This window comes from Ctenopharyngodon idella, chromosome 1, assembly GCF_019924925.1.
Source record: "Ctenopharyngodon idella isolate HZGC_01 chromosome 1, HZGC01, whole genome shotgun sequence".
Taxonomy (NCBI): Eukaryota; Metazoa; Chordata; class Actinopteri; order Cypriniformes; family Xenocyprididae; genus Ctenopharyngodon; species Ctenopharyngodon idella.
In genome coordinates, this window is record NC_067220.1 from 43,785,997 (window position 1) to 43,806,289 (window position 20,293).

General features: G+C 38.9%; 1 protein-coding gene and 1 long non-coding RNA gene across 5 annotated transcripts in view; one reads left to right on the plus strand and one right to left on the minus strand.

Moving 5' to 3' along the window:
* Nucleotides 1–20,293, minus strand: part of LOC127512476 (complement C3) — a 78,148-nt gene that overhangs the window by 32,872 nt on the left and 24,983 nt on the right. Inside the window, exons 27-41 of one of the 4 annotated variants that reach the window (XM_051893606.1) lie at nt 19,053–19,148; nt 18,795–18,951; nt 18,427–18,590; nt 18,191–18,349; nt 17,725–17,784; nt 16,870–16,960; nt 16,702–16,750; nt 14,045–14,135; nt 13,736–13,825; nt 13,215–13,320; nt 12,835–12,924; nt 12,493–12,573; nt 11,974–12,057; nt 11,675–11,810; nt 9,637–9,901 (exon numbers count right to left, since the gene is read on the minus strand). In XM_051893606.1, the coding sequence (XP_051749566.1) occupies nt 9,760–9,901; nt 11,675–11,810; nt 11,974–12,057; nt 12,493–12,573; nt 12,835–12,924; nt 13,215–13,320; nt 13,736–13,825; nt 14,045–14,135; nt 16,702–16,750; nt 16,870–16,960; nt 17,725–17,784; nt 18,191–18,349; nt 18,427–18,590; nt 18,795–18,951; nt 19,053–19,148 (1,596 nt within the window). In that variant the 3' untranslated portion in view covers nt 9,637–9,759. Of the gene's footprint in view, nt 1–397; nt 487–645; nt 720–1,240; nt 1,410–1,539; nt 1,736–1,820; nt 1,988–9,636; nt 9,902–11,674; nt 11,811–11,973; nt 12,058–12,492; nt 12,574–12,834; nt 12,925–13,214; nt 13,321–13,735; nt 13,826–14,044; nt 14,136–16,701; nt 16,751–16,869; nt 16,961–17,724; nt 17,785–18,190; nt 18,350–18,426; nt 18,591–18,794; nt 18,952–19,052; nt 19,149–20,293 lie in introns of those variants that run through there. The other 3 variants (XM_051893521.1, XM_051893687.1, XM_051893438.1) reach the window with 3 other exon arrangements.
* LOC127515236 (uncharacterized) overlaps nt 2,102–20,293 on the plus strand; it is a 44,517-nt gene continuing 26,325 nt past the window's right edge. Inside the window, exon 1 of the long non-coding RNA XR_007930802.1 lies at nt 2,102–3,493. This is a non-coding gene — a long non-coding RNA (uncharacterized LOC127515236). The remainder of the gene's footprint in view (nt 3,494–20,293) is intronic.

Here is a 20,293-nt window from a genome sequence, read left to right on the forward strand (position 1 = left end):
GCATCAAAACAAACTAGCGAATAGCACAAGCATGTTGAGTACATCAGAAATAGAATGGGGTATTTGTTTACACATCCAATGTAGACAGCGTCACTGATTTTAGTTTGTTATATTTGCTTTTGACCCATCGTGTAGTGCCGTCCGCATCCTGTGTGCACAGTGCAAGTTGTCAATGATGCTGCTTAAAAATTATCAGTGATTTCGTACAAGCAACATGATTACAGTAACGTTACATTGACAGAAACATTTGACTTCAGCACAGGCCCTCGGACCAAACATTTGTCCCTCGTGGGTCACCTATTGAGGAACCCTACCATAGACAGATAAAAATGTTTGATCTGTACACTCAGGTGTACAGTTACACCTGAGTTAATACACCTATCAGTGTTTTACACACCTGGAAACCTCAGGAATGGCGTATTTTCCGGACTTAATCCCTTTCACTGGATAAATCTTTTCTGATGAAACTGTGATGCCTTGTGGATTCTTAAGAAACACAGAAATCAGCATTACCAATGTGTCTACTGAGATCAGTGCAATGATGCTTATTACAGCTGTCACGAATGAATATATGTATGAATCAATGAATCAATAAATGAATGTATGTATGTGTATGTGTGTGTGTGCACTTATATAAATGTTTACCATGATTTCCACCGTGACTCCAGACTGACTGAGTGGTTTCAGGTTGGGCGTCAGAGAGAAAATCCTGTACTGAACTGCAAAAAAGGTCAAAGCAAAAACTGAAATACTTTGTTTGAAAGTTTTAACTGATTGTTTTATTTATACATATTTGAGACACTTGCCATTCAATGTGTTAAAAAAATGACACCATAAACGACTATTTTACTAAGCGTTACTAGTGTTTTACTATAGCTATGATAGCAACAAAAATCCAAAATTGCTTGTAACGGCTTTATGATGACATGGCTTATATTCCAACATATACACATGCTTTTTTTAATTTAGCTTGAGATGTCATGAGGCAAATGCAATTTATTCTATGAACTCTTGTGAAGTTCTATTAGTGATAATAATAATAATAAAAAACTTCAAAAAAGCAAATGCAGCCATTTCGTGGAGCAAACCAGAGGCCATTCACACTCCATCTCTCCTATATTTAATTGCTAGTATATGTTCAAAAGTACAGAATATTTATGATGTCATGCTGATGTAACATTTAAAATTCACTTTGTGCTTTAATGCGCTTTATATTTGCCATGTTTTCACTGAATCATACCTGTGCTAGCAGGCGTGTAGATGGGCTTGTCTGTCTGTACAAATATATATCCAGACTGGAATGAGACCATGACCACTTTCTCCAGAGTTTTGGATGGAAACTGAGCTTGTAGATACACATACTGCTTCTCCAGAGGATCATCAGAGAAGAAGTTCTTATCATCAGCAATCTAAATAACAGAAAATGAATTATTAATAATAATAATAATAATTTTACCATTTACAAACTAAATTGTACACGTTTAGATGATGAATCACACAGATGAGCTCACACAAGCAAAAAAAAAACTATGGCATCACCGTTATATCTGTAAGGATCTGATAATTGTTGTCTGCCGTCAGTGTCACTGTTTTGGACAGTATCTCCTTGTCTTTCTTTGGGTGGTTCTGCACTATGATCTTTACTTCAAAAGCACCTCCGGTGTAATCCTGAGCCTCCACAAACACGTTCTCTGAGGAACCCACTCGCAGCAAATTAGGAGCTGACAGAACATATCTGAGGAGATCAAATCAGAGCGTTTGAAATCTCAAAAACAGATCTATAAGAAACTCCATGAGCAAACGGTGTGTTTAATACTCACAGCGGGTCACACAGTGTGAGGAGGGGTGAGGAGAGAAGAACAACAGTCAGCCACAGCAGCTTCACGTCCATCCTGTCTGTCTGTGTGTCTCTTCCTGTGAGCGTCTGTGAACCTGCAGCAGCTCAGATTTATACCTGCCTCCGTGACCCTCAGAGTCCAAACTGCTCTCTCTCTCTGACACCCCATGGTGATTAGGCAACACATTTGGGAAGGGGAGGATCTTGGAAAGATTTTTTTGCAGGATTTCCAAAATTACAAAAGAAGCTCCAATAATTGCACTTAAAAAATTGTTTATTAGTAACATTAGTAAAAATTGTGTGCCTCAATATCATGTGCATTTGTCACCTTCCATTATTTATTTTTTAAACATGTTTAAATTCATCCCCTGCAAACTCAAACCAGAAACGATGTACCAAAGAAACGATGTACCCAGACTAATATGGTTGCCATTCATGAACCCTCTAACTATATACATAATGGTAACACTTTACAATAAGTTTCATTAGTTAACATTAGTTAACTACATTAGTTAACATGAAGTAATAATGAACTGCACTTATACAGCATTTAAAAATCTTTGTTAATGTTAATTTCAACATTTACTAATACATTATTAAATTCTTGTTAACATTATTTAATGCACTGTGAACTAACATGAACAAACAATGAACAGCTGGATTTTCATTAACTAATGTTAACGAAGATTAGTAAATACAGTAACAAATGTATTGCTCATGGTTAGTTCATGTTAGTTAATACATTATCTAATGTTTAACTAATGAACATTATTGTAAAGTGTACATTTCAAAAGTCCCAAATAAAAATATTTATTAGGCAAAGTGTCAACTATATGACATTATGTGTTCATGAGTCTGAAAATGCACTTTACTCATGTAACTACTGTGAAAAAAAACATGTTTCCCTGTGCCCTTTCCTTTCCGCATAGAAAACTGTTGTGGAACTGAATGAAATTTTGTGCATCAGACAGGAGACTTATAAGGAGCTAGAAGATTTTTCAGCAGCGCATTTCAGATTTCCCGTAAATCATTGTGCTTGTCCTGTAAATACAACCTTTGGTAAACTGGCAGCTGCTCTATTGATCTTTTCGTGGTCGAGAGAACTATTGAACTGTTTACTTTCATGCAAATGTGCCAAAGTCGTAAGATGCACTGGAATGAGATTTGTTGATTTATATGTTTTGCTCAACATTTAACTTTTGTAACACTGGCAGGAACAAAACAGATGACAGGTGTAGAATGGATGTGCAGGGTTTATTATAACAAACAAACAAAACATAAAGAACTAAGGAACACAAAGAGCTAGGGAAGATACTGAACAAAAGAATGCAGTCCATCTAAATGTAACAACAGGTGAAGGTTAACTAAGGAACGAGTTTAACTATAGAAATTGCTAAGGCAGGCAATTAAACAAAGGAAACAAGAGCTAAACAGAATAAATCAGAATACAGGAACAATGCGAACAAAACTATACAGTACTTCAAAATAAGAGTCCACAACACAAGACAGTAATCATGACAACTTTACATTAACTAGCAACATTATCTTTCCCCAGAAATTAATACACCTATATTCTTTGTATTACTACATGAAAATAAACGTTAATGATATTTTCGAATGTGTCTGGTTGCTCCAGGGAGTAAAATAGAAGTTGAGGTGTTGTAACGCTATTACACCCTAGTAGCTCATTTCTGTTATCACCAGTTAAAAATGGGCTACAGTAATAAATGGATACACTATAAAAGTCATAAGACTGTGTTAAAAAAAAAAAGGATTTACAGAACAATTCTGAAGAATGAAAGTAAAATTTCTCATCTGTTATATATGTTCATGAGGGTTAAATGACTAAAAGTTTTTCATCTAAATTAGTATCTTGTTTAATTTGATATTTTCTATCTTCTAACCCAAACCTTACCCCTGAACCAACCCTTGTAGAAACCTGAACACATGATTAGATTTAAAGAGAAACATTATATGGACATTTTATGTCAATTTTCATGATATTTCACTATTATTAATGAGCTGGTGCTCACAGGTACAGTCAAACCTGTACACACAGACACTCTGTTAGGGTAATGTAAAGTTAACCATCGTTATCACAAAATAAACAAAAAGGTAAATAAAAATAAATAAAAGGTGCAGGGTTTGTATCGTCCTTAAGAAATGTATCTTGTAATGATAATAAAAATATTGCCATATTAGAACCTTTTTAAAGGGTATAGGGTTCAACAGGGCTAAAGGCGCCGCGGGTCAAAAGGCACCTTTGATTTTATTTTCCTGTAAACCACTAGATGGCACAAAAACTTGCCGCAGCAATTTCCTAAACATTCGCTTTTTAAGATGCACGTGCAAATTTGTCTGATCCTTGATGTGATCGCGGGCAGCAGCGCAAGTTGATTTTGCGCTTATATTTGATGTTTTTTTTTTTATGTTGTTGATTTAAGTAGCAAATGAGAATCAATTAAATTAATGTTTATATTTTCAAACAAAGGTCTTCTTAATGATTTTCAGTTTTGTTCAAGGTAATTCAAGTAACAGTTTTTCAGTAATGGAAGAATGTAAAAGTATGGTATTTGGGGTAAAAAGCGCCTATGCTGTTGGGGCAAAAGACACAATAATTAACATGATAATAAACAGCTGCTGACTTTTCCATTTGTTGACATGACATGGTTAGATTCAGATGGTAAATATCATATATCAAATTGGGTGTCCACCTTAGAGATAATACCCATATTTATAATGAAACAATCATATTTAAAAATATGATATTAATCATATCATATAATAAACTATAATTTATTGTTACTACTGTAAATCTATATTTAATATTACGGGATCTCATTCAATGCTTTCAGAATCTTTACTTTTTAAAATAATTTTGTTTCCGTATTTTAAAAATATATTTTTATATTAACATATTTTAATGACAGTATATTTATTGAACAAAAATGAATTCTTTTATTCATCAAAATAAACAGAAAATAGTACAAACTTTGCTAAAGTGATTCTTTTGAACAAGTATTAACTTAGACATTATTAAAAACATATTATTTTAGCTAAAGTATTTGTATCAATACTGTGTGCATTTTACCCCATGCTGGGGAGCCTTTTACTCCATGTGTCTGTAGGGTAAAAGGCCCCCCTCACCACCTCATACATTTATAGTATTTTTAAACAAAATTAACCACTTTTATGAATTATCACAAAATCTGTTGCTCCATCAATGTTCAAAGATATATTATTTTCTGCAATCATACACTTTGAGAGTAGTGAAAAGCACATTTTTTCTTAAGGTGTGCCTTTAGCCCCATTGTACCATCCCAGTGACAACTTTTGTACCTTTTCATCAGCGATGTTTTCGTTCTTTGAATTGAACACTCCTGAGCATGTTTTATAATTTTATGTTTACCATAAGAGTATGTAATCTTCCAATGCCATTTTTACTAAAAATCCTTTAACAACAGATGGCATCAATGACTCTGAAAAAGACAGAGCGAGACTGTGAAGAGATACAAAGACATGGAAGTAGAACAGGTAAGTATAGGAAATCAGCAAAGCCCCAGTGAGCCCCATACGTTTCCGAAATTCTGGTCACATTTACTATCATTCCCTCTTCACTAATCTTCAACAGTCCTTCCCTTCGATATTAATTTTGGAATTGACTATATTCTGAATTTAAAAAATGTACGGACAATATGTGACAGTTAATTTTTACTGGGCTGTTGTATCCGCAAATGCCAATGTCCCTTGTAAAACTCAACAAAATAATTTAATTTAATAAAATGTTTTGTATTTGTGAAACATTTTTGATTCAAATTAAATGTGATATGGCGATGGCATAATAATTATGTTTAAGTAACAAAATAATGAGAAAAAAGTTTGTTTTCTATTAATATTAGGCCTACAATCTGTCCTGGAGTGGAACTCATAGTGACATTCATTTTGGCAGTGGATGAGTTTGTGCGAGCGCGCGCTTTTGAAAAAAAAGGCACGTTGAGATAGTGAGTTTCGTGAGTGGAACAGGTGGCCTGCAGCAAGTTTACATGCTTCTAGACGCAGGTGAGAGAATCGCCGTCATGAACGTGTGGATTAAACAAGGCTGCAGCGCGCTCTTCGCTTGGACGGTGAGGTCGTGATAGTTTTGGATTAATAATAATAATAATAATAATAATAATAACAACAACAATTCCTCTGTGGATGTCACAACATTTTCTCAGGTGAGTTTAGTTTCTCTTTCAATTGGGTGGTTATTACTCTCAGGGTGTTTTGAGAGCAGCTCCTCAAACTGGCTGCGCCACCGACATTCCGTGACTGACTGACTGACCATCTTATCATGAGGGGATAAAGCTCGTTTATCCTCAGTCCTGTTTGCTTAATAATACATTATCTCCAGAAAATAGTAATCCTTACACTTGAAATCTCTTTTTAATGAGTTGAATAATTTGTAAAGATAATCAGTAAGACCCTTAACATCAGTTCCCTTTCGATACTACACTCGTACTGCATTTATGTTTAGCTAGACGCTATGGGAAAACTCCTTTTTCTCCGATTTCTGAAGCCTTTTTCAATCATCCAGTGAAACTGCACGGCCATTGGTTCGGGCAGTTATAATGAAACGAACCAATGACGGTGCGATCTGGGGGAATCCCACGCGGAAGCCACGCTCACTGAGATGAGCCTCTCTGCGCTCGCGGATTGCTTAGACACCGAGCTCCTCCGTGTGCTATCGAAGGCTGTCGAGGAGCTCGGTTTGGAGTGGTCTTCTCCTGAAGAGCCCATTTGCAGCCTGCTTAGAAGAGTGGTTCCTGCCGGGATGCCGCCAGGCCCCTCCTATCTGCGCCCTTATTCCCGGAGGTCCATGATGAGCTGACAAAATCGTGGCACGCCCCATACTCAGCTCATCTTTGCACTTCCGCTTCACCTGCCCTCACTTCAGTCGACGGCGCCGAACAGAAGGGCTACGAGAAGCTGCTTCCCCTAGATGAGGCGTGGGCCGTGCACCTCTGCCCTCCCACTGTCATCGGATGGAAGGCAAAAGTCGGATGGAAGGCAAAGGCCCATCCATCTAAGCCCTGCCAAATGACTTCAGCCCTCGCTGGTCATGCTTACACCTCGGCAGGGCCAGGCTGCGTCTGCGTTACACTCTATGGCCATTCTCCAGGTGTACCAGGCGAAGCTCCTCTGTGCTATGGATGAGGCTGGACCCGATCCATCCCGAAGCGTCAGGGACCCTGACCCAAGATAGTGCTGGATCCTTTCCCTTAGAAGTCGTCCTGGTCCCTCAGACAGGAAGAGGAGAAGGCTAAGTCTCGCTGTGGCTGGACCACCCCCCAAACAGCCTCTTTAGCACTTTCTTGACACCCTGTTCAGTTCCGGGTGCTGAAAACAATATGTTGGTTGCATGCACTGGGCCCGTTCAAGCACCCATGCAACTAACCGCTGTGATAGCGGACAAAATAAAAAACAAACATACTAAACAAAACAAATTTCCTCTCCATCCCTCACGAGCATTGTGCACCGCTCAGAGCGTTTCAGAGAATGCTAGGCCTCATGACCTCTGCATCAACAGTACTACAGCTGGGTCTGCTTCACATGCGACCCCTACAGTTCTGGCTGAAACCCCGAATTCCATCCCACACCTGGCGCCTCAGGCATTTCTGCATCAGGGTGAACCAGCCCTGGCCTCCTGGAAGGACCCCTGCTGGTACGAGCAGGGCATGGCTCTGGGGATAGTGTACAGGAGAAAAGTCATCTTCACAGATGCTTCTAAAACAGGCTGGGGAGCCCTGTGCGAGGGCAGACCAGCCTCTGGAACTTGGTCAAGTGAGGAAAGCGGGCTACACATCAACTGCCTGGAAATGCTGGCGGTCTGTCGAGCCCTTAAGACCTTCCTGCCGCTCCTGGTGGGGCACCACGTCTTGGTCCGCTCGGACAGTATGGCAGTCCTGTCCTACATAAATCACCAGGGCGGGCTATCCTCACAACGCCTCTACACTCTAGTAAAGAGTCTCCTGGAGTGAGCACGTTGCAATCTACTTTTGCGGAAAGCAACACATGTGCGGGGCATATTGAACAGAGGGGCGGACATACTGTCACAGAGCAATGTCTCCTCAGAGGAGTGGATGCTCCACCCCCAAACAGTTCTGAAAATTTAGAAAACCTTCGGGAGGGCAGAGGTCGACCTCTTTGCCTCCAAAGACAATTGTCATTGCCCAACTTATTTTTTGAGAGACAGGGATGCGCTGGCCCAGCCTTTTCCTTTGTGCCTTTCCCCCGATCGCTCTGATCCCCCAATTCTTCAGGCGAGTCAGGGAACACAGACACAAAGTCCTCCTAGTGGCCCCACTCTGGAGGAACCAACATTGGCTCTCGGAGCTTTCTCAGCTACTCATAGCGGTGCCGTGGCCGATCCCCCTGAGACGGGACCTCCTCTCTCAGGCGAACGGAACGATTTGGCACCCCCAGCCCAAGCTGTGGGTTCTGCATCTATGGGCTCTAGATGGGAGCCTGTAAACCTCCCTGAGAATGTCCTTCACACTATTTCACATCTACAAGACACCTCTACGCCCTTAAATGGTCAGTCTTCTCCGCTTGGTGCACAGCCCACAATGAAGACCTGTCTGCATGTGACATATCCTTGATATTGTCCTTCCTTCAAGAGTTGTTGGATAAGGGTTGTACACCCTCCACTCCTAAGGTCTATGTTGCAGCTATAGCAGCCTTTCATGCTCCTGTAGCCGGACGGTCAGTGGGCAGGAACAACCTTGTTGTCCGTTTCTTGAAGGGATCTAGGAGGCTAAACCCACCTCGCCCCTTCATTGTTACTTGTCGATTTTGGGCATTGCCGAATCCCCTGCACGCTCTCGGTCCTCCTTGGAGTACCTAGGCTGTGCGAGGTTTGTTGAACGATTGTTTTGGCCACTTATAAGAACACCGTCGTAGATCTGGGTCGCTAGCTTGGTCTTACTTCTGTACTTGGTCCTTGGCCCTTAAGTGCTTAAGATTAAGTTACTTATGAGTCGTTCCTCTACCACAGCACGGCGTGATTGTACTGGTTCCCCATAGCGTCTAGCTAAACACGCAATACGAGTGTAGCATCCAAAGGGAACGTACTCAGTTACTAACGTAACATCAGTTCCCTTAGATACGGAACAAGCACTGCGTTCCTGGCTGTGCTATTTCACTGCATGACTGTGTTGTCGCTTCAGTCAAAATAAACCAGAAATCCTATGCGAGACGCCTCTTATATAGCCAGATGCCCCGCCCATTTTGGCAGGCTCTGGCGGGCTTCTTCGCCATAAGCTCGTGCAGCCCGTCGTGCCGTCATTGGTTTGTTTTATTATAACTGCCTAAACCAATGGCCGTGCAGTTTCATTGCATGATTGAAAAGGCTTCAGAAATCTGAGAAAAAGGAGTTTTTCCATAGCGTCTAGCTAAACACAGTACTCGTTCCATATCTAAGGGAACCGAGGTTACGTTAGTAACCGAGTACATTTTGTAGGCTATATAAATGGTACCTGAGTATAAATCTGCCAGGATCACTTCATAAAGTCGGTTGAGCTCTGAAATGGTATTTACATAATTCAATGCCCAGTCCAAAAAATACTGTAATGTCTTTTATGATTATTATGCTGAGACATAATTTTAAAATATCACACAAAACAAGTGATAGTTTTGGATTTGTAATTCAGAGTGACAAAAGAATAATGGATGTTTTTTGCCAGGCACTGTATATCACACAATGAATAATCGGAGTCCAAAACAAACTTTTTTTTTTTTTTTTTTTTTTTTTTTTTCAGTTTTTATTCAGTCAGTGTGTTCTTTATAAAATTACAACAAGTATTTTGGACAAAACAATATTATGAAGATTTATTGAAAGTTTGCAAGGGATGTTTAATTTTTTGTAATCAACAAATGTATGATTATGTAGCACATCCTTCTTTGAGGAGGCTATTCTCGAGTTCAGTGATGCCGATGTATTGATCCCTGTATTTTTTAATTTGGCTTTCCTCTCTTGTGGGCCAGTATTCAACCCAGGTCTGCTCTCCAAAGATGTACTGCAGACTAAAACAACAGAAAAGTGAAGACATAAAAGACTTGGCTATACGTGAATAATTTCCAGTATAAGGGTCAATGACAAATAAGGATGTCCAAGGTGGTAAAAAAACATTGTATTAATGTTGGTTTCATACATTTCTGAAAAACATTTTTACCATTTTATAACAAATATTTTTCTCAGAATGACTAATAATAATAATAATTTTTGTTTATATTGCGCCTTTCCAGGGCTCAAGGACGCTTTACAATGTACATTTAACAAGGAAGAGATAATACGAGTAGACAATGATGAAAAACAATAGTTTGATGATACAGTAAAGGAACATTATATGGACAGGGAAGCATACAGAAGAATAGAGTCAAGCACAGTAAAATACAAAACAGGACTTAAGAGACATAACATTCAAAGAAATATCAGTTAATTAAGCAGAGCAGTCAATCCATCAAATCAGAGGTATAACATTCAGAAAACAAGTGAGTGAGTAATGATTTAAATTCAGAAATATTATTAGCACAACAGAGTGAGCGGGGGAGAGAATTCCAGAGTCTGGGTGCGATAACACTGAATGATCTGCCCCCCATTGAGGAGAGGCGATGCCGAAGGACAACGAGAAGGCCAGAGTCAGAGGAACGTAGTGAGCGAGTCGGGGAGTAGGGGACAAGCATGTTACAAAGATAAGGGGGAGCCAAGCCATGCAAAGATTTAAAAGCGAGCAGAAGAATTCTGAATTTAATACGGTAGGCAACTGGAAGACAGTGGAGATCATACAAAATTGGTGCGATATGAGCAGAACGCTTGGTATGGGTGAGTATTCTAGCAGCAGAGTTTTGAATGTATAGTAATCTGGAAATGGAGCTGGCAGGTAGACCAATGAAAAGGGCATTACAGTAATCAAGGCGTGATGAGACAAATGCATGGATGACAGTTTCAGCGTCTTTGGTACTGATGAAGGGATGGAGTTGGGCAATGCGACGTAGATGAATGAATGCAGATTTTGTAATAGAGGTAATATGAGACTGAAAGGAAAGGGTGGAGTCGAAGATTACACCTAAATTTTTAACAGTATTAGATGATTTGATTTGAGAACCAGCAATCTCACAGGTGAAATTGGTAGAAATATTGCTGGTAAGTGAGGGAGTTCCAATGAAAATAATCTCAGTTTTGTCCATGTTAAGTTTTAGAAAATTTGAATTAAACCAATCTTTTATGTCTTTCACACAAGCAGAGATTTTGTCTGTTTGGGCAGGTAGAGCAGGTGTGCAGATAGAGTATAATTGAATGTCATCAGCGTAAAAGTGATAGTTAAGACCATGACTTTGTAAAATCTGACCAAGTGGTATTATGTAAATTATGAATAATAAAGGCCCAAGAACGGATCCCTGGGGAACACCTCGCTTCAGGGGGACAGTAGGTGATCAAAAATCCTTAACTGAGATGTAGAATTGTCTGTCAGAGAGAAAACCAAGAAAGAGCAGTACCAGAAATACCCAAATCAGAGAGAAGAGAAACAAGTAATTCATGGGAGACGGTATCGAAGGCAGGGCTGAGGTCAAGTAGCAGAAGTATAGACAGAGAACCAGAGTCACCAGAAAGCAGTAGATCATTCACTACCTTTACTAAATTTGCATAAACATTTTCAGTGTCGAATGGGTTTCCTGCACGATGGTTATGCCATTAAAATTCCATACAAAGTATTTCAGCTTTTTTCTTTAGTTTCTAGACAGTTACAAAAAGCTCAGGTAAATGCTGTTATTTACAGACACACAGTGGACACTTACCTTCCTCCTAGCTTTGGCAGGTCAGTGGATTTGCCCATGATGAGGTACGACTTCCCTTCTACCAATCCCAAATCCTCCCTGCAACTGGGACGAGCCAAAAATAGTCGGACTCTCCCCTCAACATCCTCATCAGTGCCTACAAGACAGAACAGTGTTTAGGAAACACTTTCACTACAGTGCAATGTAGAATCATCCTGAACATGTATTTCAGAGGACAAACAATATTTAAGTGGAATCAGACACATTTCAAATGCATTTCATGATCAGTGGAGAAACATGGAGAGAATATTGAACCGTACCTTCTTTCAGCACCTGGATCACCTTCAAGTGATAGATGTGAGAGTCATGTGCCAGATCCATGTCCACCACTGTGACTTTATAAACTGTCAAATATACATGTTATATTGTTATCTACATGTAGAGCTGTAAGTCTCAGGTCAAACTTTTTAAAACTGCATTTATACGCCCCCTGTTCACTGTTCACTGACTATTCAGTTACAGAGGTTCTTGAATTATCAGCTCAGAGGAAGGTAGTATATTCAGTGAATAACAACATAGATTTGTGTCTGTTCTTCACACAGGAGACTTGGAATACAGTAAACTAAATCCATAGAAGGAAAAAAATACTATGGAAATCAATGGCTACCGTCACCTGTTTGATTACCAACATTCTTCAAAATATCTTCTTTTGTGTTCAACAGAAGAAAGAAACTCATTCAGGCTTAGAACAACATGAGAGTGTGTAAATAATGAATCTTAATTTCTTGAAGTATGACAGTCATGAGCATGAATTAACACAGAGAACTGAATGCATTTACCATAATCCATGCCAGCTTCACAGGCTTTAACCAAACGCTCCTCATCTTGGACGCCGTTTTTCCTCTGGAAACTGCAGTTTTCTGTGTTAAGAGAAGTTGACAGTTCATACAGTTGTTGTTTTTCCGAGGGTTAAATCTAGATGTGAAGGAGAAGATTTCAGTCCAACCTCAAGAGTCTGTTCAGTGCCTGTTCAGCCTGTTTTAAGTACTAAATTTAGTACTAAATCTGACACTTTGACTAACATTACAAGTGGACAGGGATTAAAATAAAATGCTACAATGCTTCAGGATATGACCTCTTTACACTGTTCCTGTAGTGTTCTTATGTGTGTGTGATAATACCTTCTGCACACTGACACAGGTCTCCCTTACATAGTCTGTATATAACGGCGTCTTTCCGTTCAGGGTGGAAGAACTTAGTACAGCGTGCATCTAGAAAAGAAAAAAAAAACATACATGGTTTTAATTAATTTCATGATATGCAAATGCAAATTTTAAGCCGGTGCGACATATTTTCTGGGAAATACAGTAATAGGTTACAATATTTGCTGAGAAAAGCGCCCAAATGAAGATTATTCAAAAGAATTATTGTGGCAGATGACTAAATTATTGGACGGACTTTGTGCAGGATTTGGAACTGAGAAATTAAGTTAATTTGAGAGCTTCAGTTTAATTAAACAGAAGTGTGTGTATGTGTTTATGCACATGCACCAAAAACTTACTGGGTGAGTAATATTCATATATTGTGACTGCAGTAGGTTGAAGCAGACCCACATTAAACATCTTGTGCATCCTGAAGACAATTCTTTGTGATTCTGTACGCAAAACCTGAAAAATACAGAAACCAAAGCAAATTTATGATTACATATCATATTGCACACTAAAGCTGTGTACAATATTTGGGTTACATAGTTTTAACATAAACAAATGAATAAACTGAATGTGATTAATATTTGTCAGTTATACACAAATGAAACAGGTAAGATTTATGTAATAGTGCACAGCAAAATGTCCATGTTAAATTAACACTGCCTAGTGTTCATGTCGGTGCGCACTACAGAGTTAATGAGATAATTAATTGAGCAGTGTTAATTTATCATGGGCATTTTGCTGTGCACTATTACTTAAATCTTACCTGTCAGAATCAAGAATTCAACATTACCTTACTGAAATATAAAGAAAGACACATGGTTTCCAGGTCAAAAGAAAATGAGATGAAATGATCAGGCAACTGTTGAAATACCTTATCTAAGTAGAGGATGAGGGATCCTCGCTCTGACAGCAATTTGTCCATCTCAAATTTCTGAATGTATCTCTCCTTCCCTGTGGACAACTGAGGATAAGAAAACAAGAAGTAAAAATCAATACATGATATGATCAAAATGTCCTGTCTGTAGATGTTTATTAGATTCCTCTTCTATTTACATTTATGCTACTAGAACTGAGATGCTCCACAAGGCTTGTGGGTTTTTGTTTCTAGAATGGAATAATTTATTCATTTCTATATACTGTAGATGTGAGGCAACACTGCATCAGTTTATTATCATGATACCTCTTCAAGATCTTTGCCTTCCACCCTAAATCCCGTCGGTATGCCAATGTCCAGAATAGTCATGGTGGCATGGGTTATATCACTTTTGAAGCTGTGAAGATGGACAGATCAAGAGCAAGTTTTATTAACAGGTTTCGTAGGTCTTCAGGTTTGCTTCATCAACTGATTCTGCATTTAAGGCTGTTTTCACACTAGAGCTTTGGTGCAAACCTGAGTCCGTTTGATATCAGAATTATTATATTGTAGTATAACGTAGAGCTGCTCATCTCTGAATTATCTGTCTTTGAAGAGCAAGTTGCATCCGCATTGTGGGAAAAAGTAGCGCAGGATCGAACTCCAACGAAGCAAACAAGCCAAGTGTGAAAACAGCATAAATAAGCACATGCTGATTAATTACAAATAAAAATGGTTTCTTGACAAAGAAATAAACATATTAGGAAATTTGGTTACACTTTATTTTAAGGTGTCTTTGTTACACTGTAATTATAAATTTAAGTACTGAGTAATATTAATTAACTACATGAACTTACTTTAGGGTTAGGTGTAGGGTTTATTTTGATTTGGTTTGGTTTAGGGTTAAGGCTGATTTAGCCGTAGGCTATGCATCTGTTTTCATCAGAGGTGTCAAAAATGTTACTCAAGTGAAAGTACAAGTACTGAGTGAAAATTTCAGAATCATACTTGAGTAAAAGTAAAAAAGTACCACATTAAAATTGTACTTGAGTATTAAAAAAGTAAAAGTAACAACAAGAATGAAAACTATTCTTGTTTAAGCTTTTAATCTCTAAAAACATGAAGTAAATGAACCACATACAAGGTTTTATCCTGCTTTAGAACTGTTTGTATTTAATTGTATTTAATTATCAAATTATAAGACTACTACCTAATGCCAGTATGCAACATGCTACTCAAAGTTGTAAAAGCTCGGATTTAACTTAAGCAGAAGCTGATTTTCAAAATTGTGAGTGTCAAGCCTAGCTCTTTTGGGGCTGAAAAGCAATCCTGCAGTGCTGAAAAGCCTCTCACAGGCAGCCGATGCAGGAAGAGGTGTATTAGTCTTGATAGAGAGGCTGCAAATAGCAGAGAATGTGAGCAGAGACTCCCTGTGTCTGAAACACAGGCCAGATATCCATCCAACTCTTTGCTGGCTTCATGTGTTGACGGTTTCAAAGAAGTGAAAAAATCTTCATCATCAGATGAACTGTTGGCCATGGGTGCTCTTGATCCTGTGGCTGATTTTGGACTGTGTTCGCAGCTGAATCACGTTCTTCCTCCATTTTCTTCCACTGATTGACTGTTATAACAAAGTCACTGGAAGGCAAGCCTGCAACCTTTAGCCAAAAAAACATAACGGCTAATGCTAACGCCCCGCTTCTGGCGGTACGCAGGGAAGGAGAGCAGAGGCTGTTTTTTGAGTGGATGTCAATGGATGAGAGGCTTCACTATGCTGATTAAAAAGCTTTTGTGAGGAAATAGCTAATCATTTAATTAATCAACAGCCTGTTTGCTAATCTTCAGCATGTTTTACACTAAACAATACTTTCGTTGGGAACTATATGTAGATTTTAGCTTGATAAAAATGTATTTTTTCAAGAGAAGACAGACTAGGGAATGTTGCGACTGATGTCACTGCCATTACACGATAGGCTGAGAGGTGCTGCACGTGATTAAGTTAGCCGTTAAGCTTTCTCCAATGGTAAGAGATACAGACCCTCTCATCTCCCTATAATATACAATTTCTGTTTATAATTTCTCTAATTTCCAGGTCAAGGTGCTGTGCATTGTGGTAATTGATGCGACATGACTTCACTTCCAAAGGACCAATGAACATGTCTGACCAATTTCATGGAATGTGAAAACGAATCTCATTGGCAGAATAAATAACATTTAAATTAAACTGGGCATCAGCCCAATTCAATTGGTTTGGTAATAGCAAGGGAAAATAGAATGAAGTGATCTCCAAAAAAGAAGTACTTTTTGACTTGTAAGGAGTAAAAAGTACTTTTTTTCTTAAAAAATGTAATTAAGTAAAAGTAAAAGTATTGATTTTCAATTGTATTTAAGTAAAGTAAAAATCCCCCAAAAATACTGAAGTACAGTAATCAAGTAAAATTACTCAAGTACTTTACACCTCTGGTTCGTGCATGCAGACCACTAGTAGGCAGTGTCCGCGGTCATGTTGAGTAGCAAGACAAAAGCCGAAGAAGAAGCAGCTTGTCATGTATGTTGTCAGAGAAGCTTATAAATAGAAGCGGCAAATAGGTAACTACTTTTGTTGCAGTATGACTGCATGAAACAGAGCATTTTTTCATTCCTATGGAAGTTGAAAACGCTTGCTCTTCTCCGATTGCTCCGCGCCAGTTTTTTTTAACCTGAGGGAGGTGTTGTAGCAGACCAATCACAGCGCTTGCGGTCTGCGTAGAATTGACACGTTGTTACATTTTTTAAAAGAGGTGCACGTCAGGCTACATCGTAGGATATGCGTGCTACACACAGCCTACGCCATAGCTACGGCGTACACTCGACGCAGAAGTATAAATCAGCCTTTAGTTGCATGTAATTATGCATAATTTATAGTTATTAATATAGTAACTTCATGTAACACATGTAACAATGATACTGTAAAATAAAGTGTTGCCAGAAATTGGTTCACGTACAAGAAATCCATAGTGAGTCTGTAAGTTTCAAGGGCTCCTTCTTGTTTTGCTAAAGTGAAAAAAAGATAATATTAAAATAAAAAAAACAACAACACACATTTGGGTATTTTGGAGATTTCATTTAAGCTCTGAATGTATGGAAAGTGCATGAACTCTTGTCAATCTTACTTTCAATGTCTTTTTCCATTTTAACAGTCAGATCAAAGAATGTACAGTCAGACTTCTTCTCAACAGGTCTGGCGTAGTACAACGTCAAAACCTGAAAATGACAAAGTATTTTGCTTACTACAAAAGCCAGAAGTGTTTTGAGGCCTTATGGCCTATGTGACTGTGATTACATGGGTCAGAAGTTAGCTTGGCCACTAAGCATATTTTGCTGGTACTTTTCCACCAAACAACAGGTGGCTGTGAAATGAATAAGATCATTATTAAGGGTGCCAGGTAAAGGCTTCTTGCCTCCGGGGAGTGTTGATTGTTTTTGATACAATGTTTCATTTTGCCTGTGAGAAAGGTTTGACCATCAATTGATAGAATTCCACCATGAGAGATTAAGTCAAAAGATGTAGACTAGTTGGCAGTCGACCACCCTTATAAAGATAATTATTTCTTGCGTAAGCGACACCTGCAGTTTAATTAATAAAGTGACTGTGGGGAAAATGTTGGGGAGTACTTGGGAGATTCCAGGAAGAGAAAGGGAGAAGAGCACCTGTAAATGAGATCATGGAAAGAACTGAAGGGGTGGATCTTACCAGAGAATTATTATACTACTTTGTTGTGTTTTAACAAATAAGAAAAATGTATAACAACTGTGCCCTGGCTAGATTCAGATGTGCAGGAGGCATCTCACTTTGTTGCTTGTCAATAAATTTAAACTCCTGGGACCTGGAAATTTGACTCTGAGAGTTTTCTTTGAGACCAGAACTGAAGGAACATCGAATTTGCCACAACATAATCAGCAGATTAGATGTTTATACCCTTGTTTTAATCTCGCTGTTGACCGTATAAACGCTCATGAACACTCACAGAGAGAGTGGCTCTTCCAGTTCCTCTAGCCGTCACATTGAAGTCCTTGTTGATCTCCACCTGTTGAGTGAATATCATCAGAATAATCAAATCAATGATGTAACAGAGATACCTGAAGACTTTATTGGAGAGGCTGCTCACTGCAGAGTTCCCCCTCTCTGAACATAATGGGTGAAGGTCCGTCCACACCCTAACTCTAAATTTACTCTATCCCTAAACCTAATTAGGTTAAGCTCTACTCATTAGGTTCACATAGGTGGAGCTGGACTAGGTGAAGCTCCACCCATTATGTTGATAGAGCTCAAGCTGGACATCATTTGGCTCTGCAGTGAGCACCACTTGTTTTACTGACCAAACAACACTATTGACAGAATCCCAAAATTCCTCACTTATTATGATACAACAAAATCACCCAACTGACATAAGCAGCACACAATTTGAAGCAGGTAGATGAGTTATTCCTCACCTTGTCTGATCGTGTAAGATGCGCAGTATCTTTTTTAATGGTCCATCTGACAGGTTTGCTTCTTCCTGCCACTGCCAGCTCCACGTCCAGATTGAAGTTTTGTTGGTCCTTCACCTGCGTGCGATACTCTGCCACGGCCTGGAACACCATGATGGTCGCCTAGAAAGCACAGAAAAGCTTTCAAAGACAAGTTCTACACCTGTTTACCACAGTAAAATGATGAGGTGTTAGTGTACCTGTGTGGTGTCAGAACTGCCATAATGAGACTGTTGTCTGCCCAGCCAGTGCACTGCCTCTCCTGCTTTATCAAAGTCTTCCGCCTTCACAAGTGCCAGCACAGCATAGGCCGTCGCCTCTAGTGAGTGATGACGCTGTCCAGCGACAGTCCAAAACCTACCGGCTGATTTAAACACAAATCAGGATTAGAAACAGAAGTGCGTTGCTGCTGCGTCTCTATTCGTTCCATTACTGTTATTGACACCAACAGGCAGCTATCATTACACCACAAAACTTTGATAATTCTTCCATTATTTACACTTGAGTTTGGGTTAGAATTGTTCCATCTTGTATAAAGCACAACACTTTTTGATGACTTGTCACTGACCTTCTCCTTGGGTGGAATGTTTCATCAAGATGTCTTTATTGAGTTTTTCAGCATTGGCCAGGGCGTAGGACGTCATCGCAACAGCGTAAGGATTGGACAGTTGTGGAAGTCGACCTTCTAAGAAGTCAACAGCCATCCTGATACTTTCATGCAGACTCTATAAAAGTGTGTGTGAGAGGTTAAACCCAAGAGACAAAAAAAAAAAAATCTACTTTTAAATCTTTTTGATGAACAAAACTGTGGAAGAGGTGTACTTACACCAACTGCTCCGGCACAGATCTCTCTGCCCTCTTGCATGGCAATCACAACAAAGGCCGTCAGAGAGGCATCTGCATCTTTTCCTCGTACGCCACCCTGGAATAAAGCACAAACAACATCACAAAAATGTGTTTTTTCTTATTACACAACATTTTCAACTAAAAACAGAAAACATGTTATGCATTTTGGCCGTTCATTTACACGCCAATGACATTTTGGGGGACTGAAAATGTGTATTACGTGCTCAGTCTATAGGTGCGAAGTGTTTCTTTACAAAGTGACATCTCCAACTACTGGCCTGGCAGCAGAATACAGCGCTTTTAGTCGTTTTCGCACATCCGTGTGAACAGGGATCATTTTGACAACATTGTCATCTAAAAAAAAAAATGCAAAGGAAATACTTTTCCATTTTTAGTACACTGTTGTCATGTAAATTACCTTGAATCAGCAAATGTAGTCTGCTAAAATATTTTGTACTAGGCCTATCAACCAAACAGTGGACAACAATTGAATCCATGAAGAAATTTAACAAACTGTGACAGTATTAGGCATTTCAAATGTATCTTGCTTTGGTTCATAATTCATAAGTGTATTACACAAGCACAGATTTATAATAAATAATAATATTTAATATCATTTTTAATGGGTGTTATAAGGACCCGAGCGCTCACCAGGAGAATCACACCAGGATGAAAAACATGGGTCAAAGTTGACATCCAAAAAGATGTTTATTATCAGCAGTGTTAGCAATGTGCAAAAATGTGCAAATAAATATGGTTAAGAGAAATAAAACATGTTATCAATAAAAATAGTCTAAAAACTAGAACTCCTATGTACTAAAACAGTACAAACTCTCCTCATCAACTAATGTGTGCTCAAGCAGCACTTCAATAACCTTGTTCAATATCTCAAAAACCATGATCCATCCTCCAATGGTCTAGTGACGGCTGCCTTATATACACACATTTTCCTGCTTGATAATTGGAACATTCCAGTTTTTAATTAACTCTTGCCTCACCATATGATTAATGAATAGATACACAAGATGATTAAGAACGAGTTAAGAACAAATCAATAAATACAATAAATAGGACGCATAAAACCAACACATACATTTGCACAAACATTTCCATAAATAGCTAAAATGAGCGCTCACCTATAGTCTATGCTTTCTTTAAGGCCCCGCCCACTCAGCTAAAACAGGAAATATAAAACAGCAAACCCCATGTAACTATTCTAAA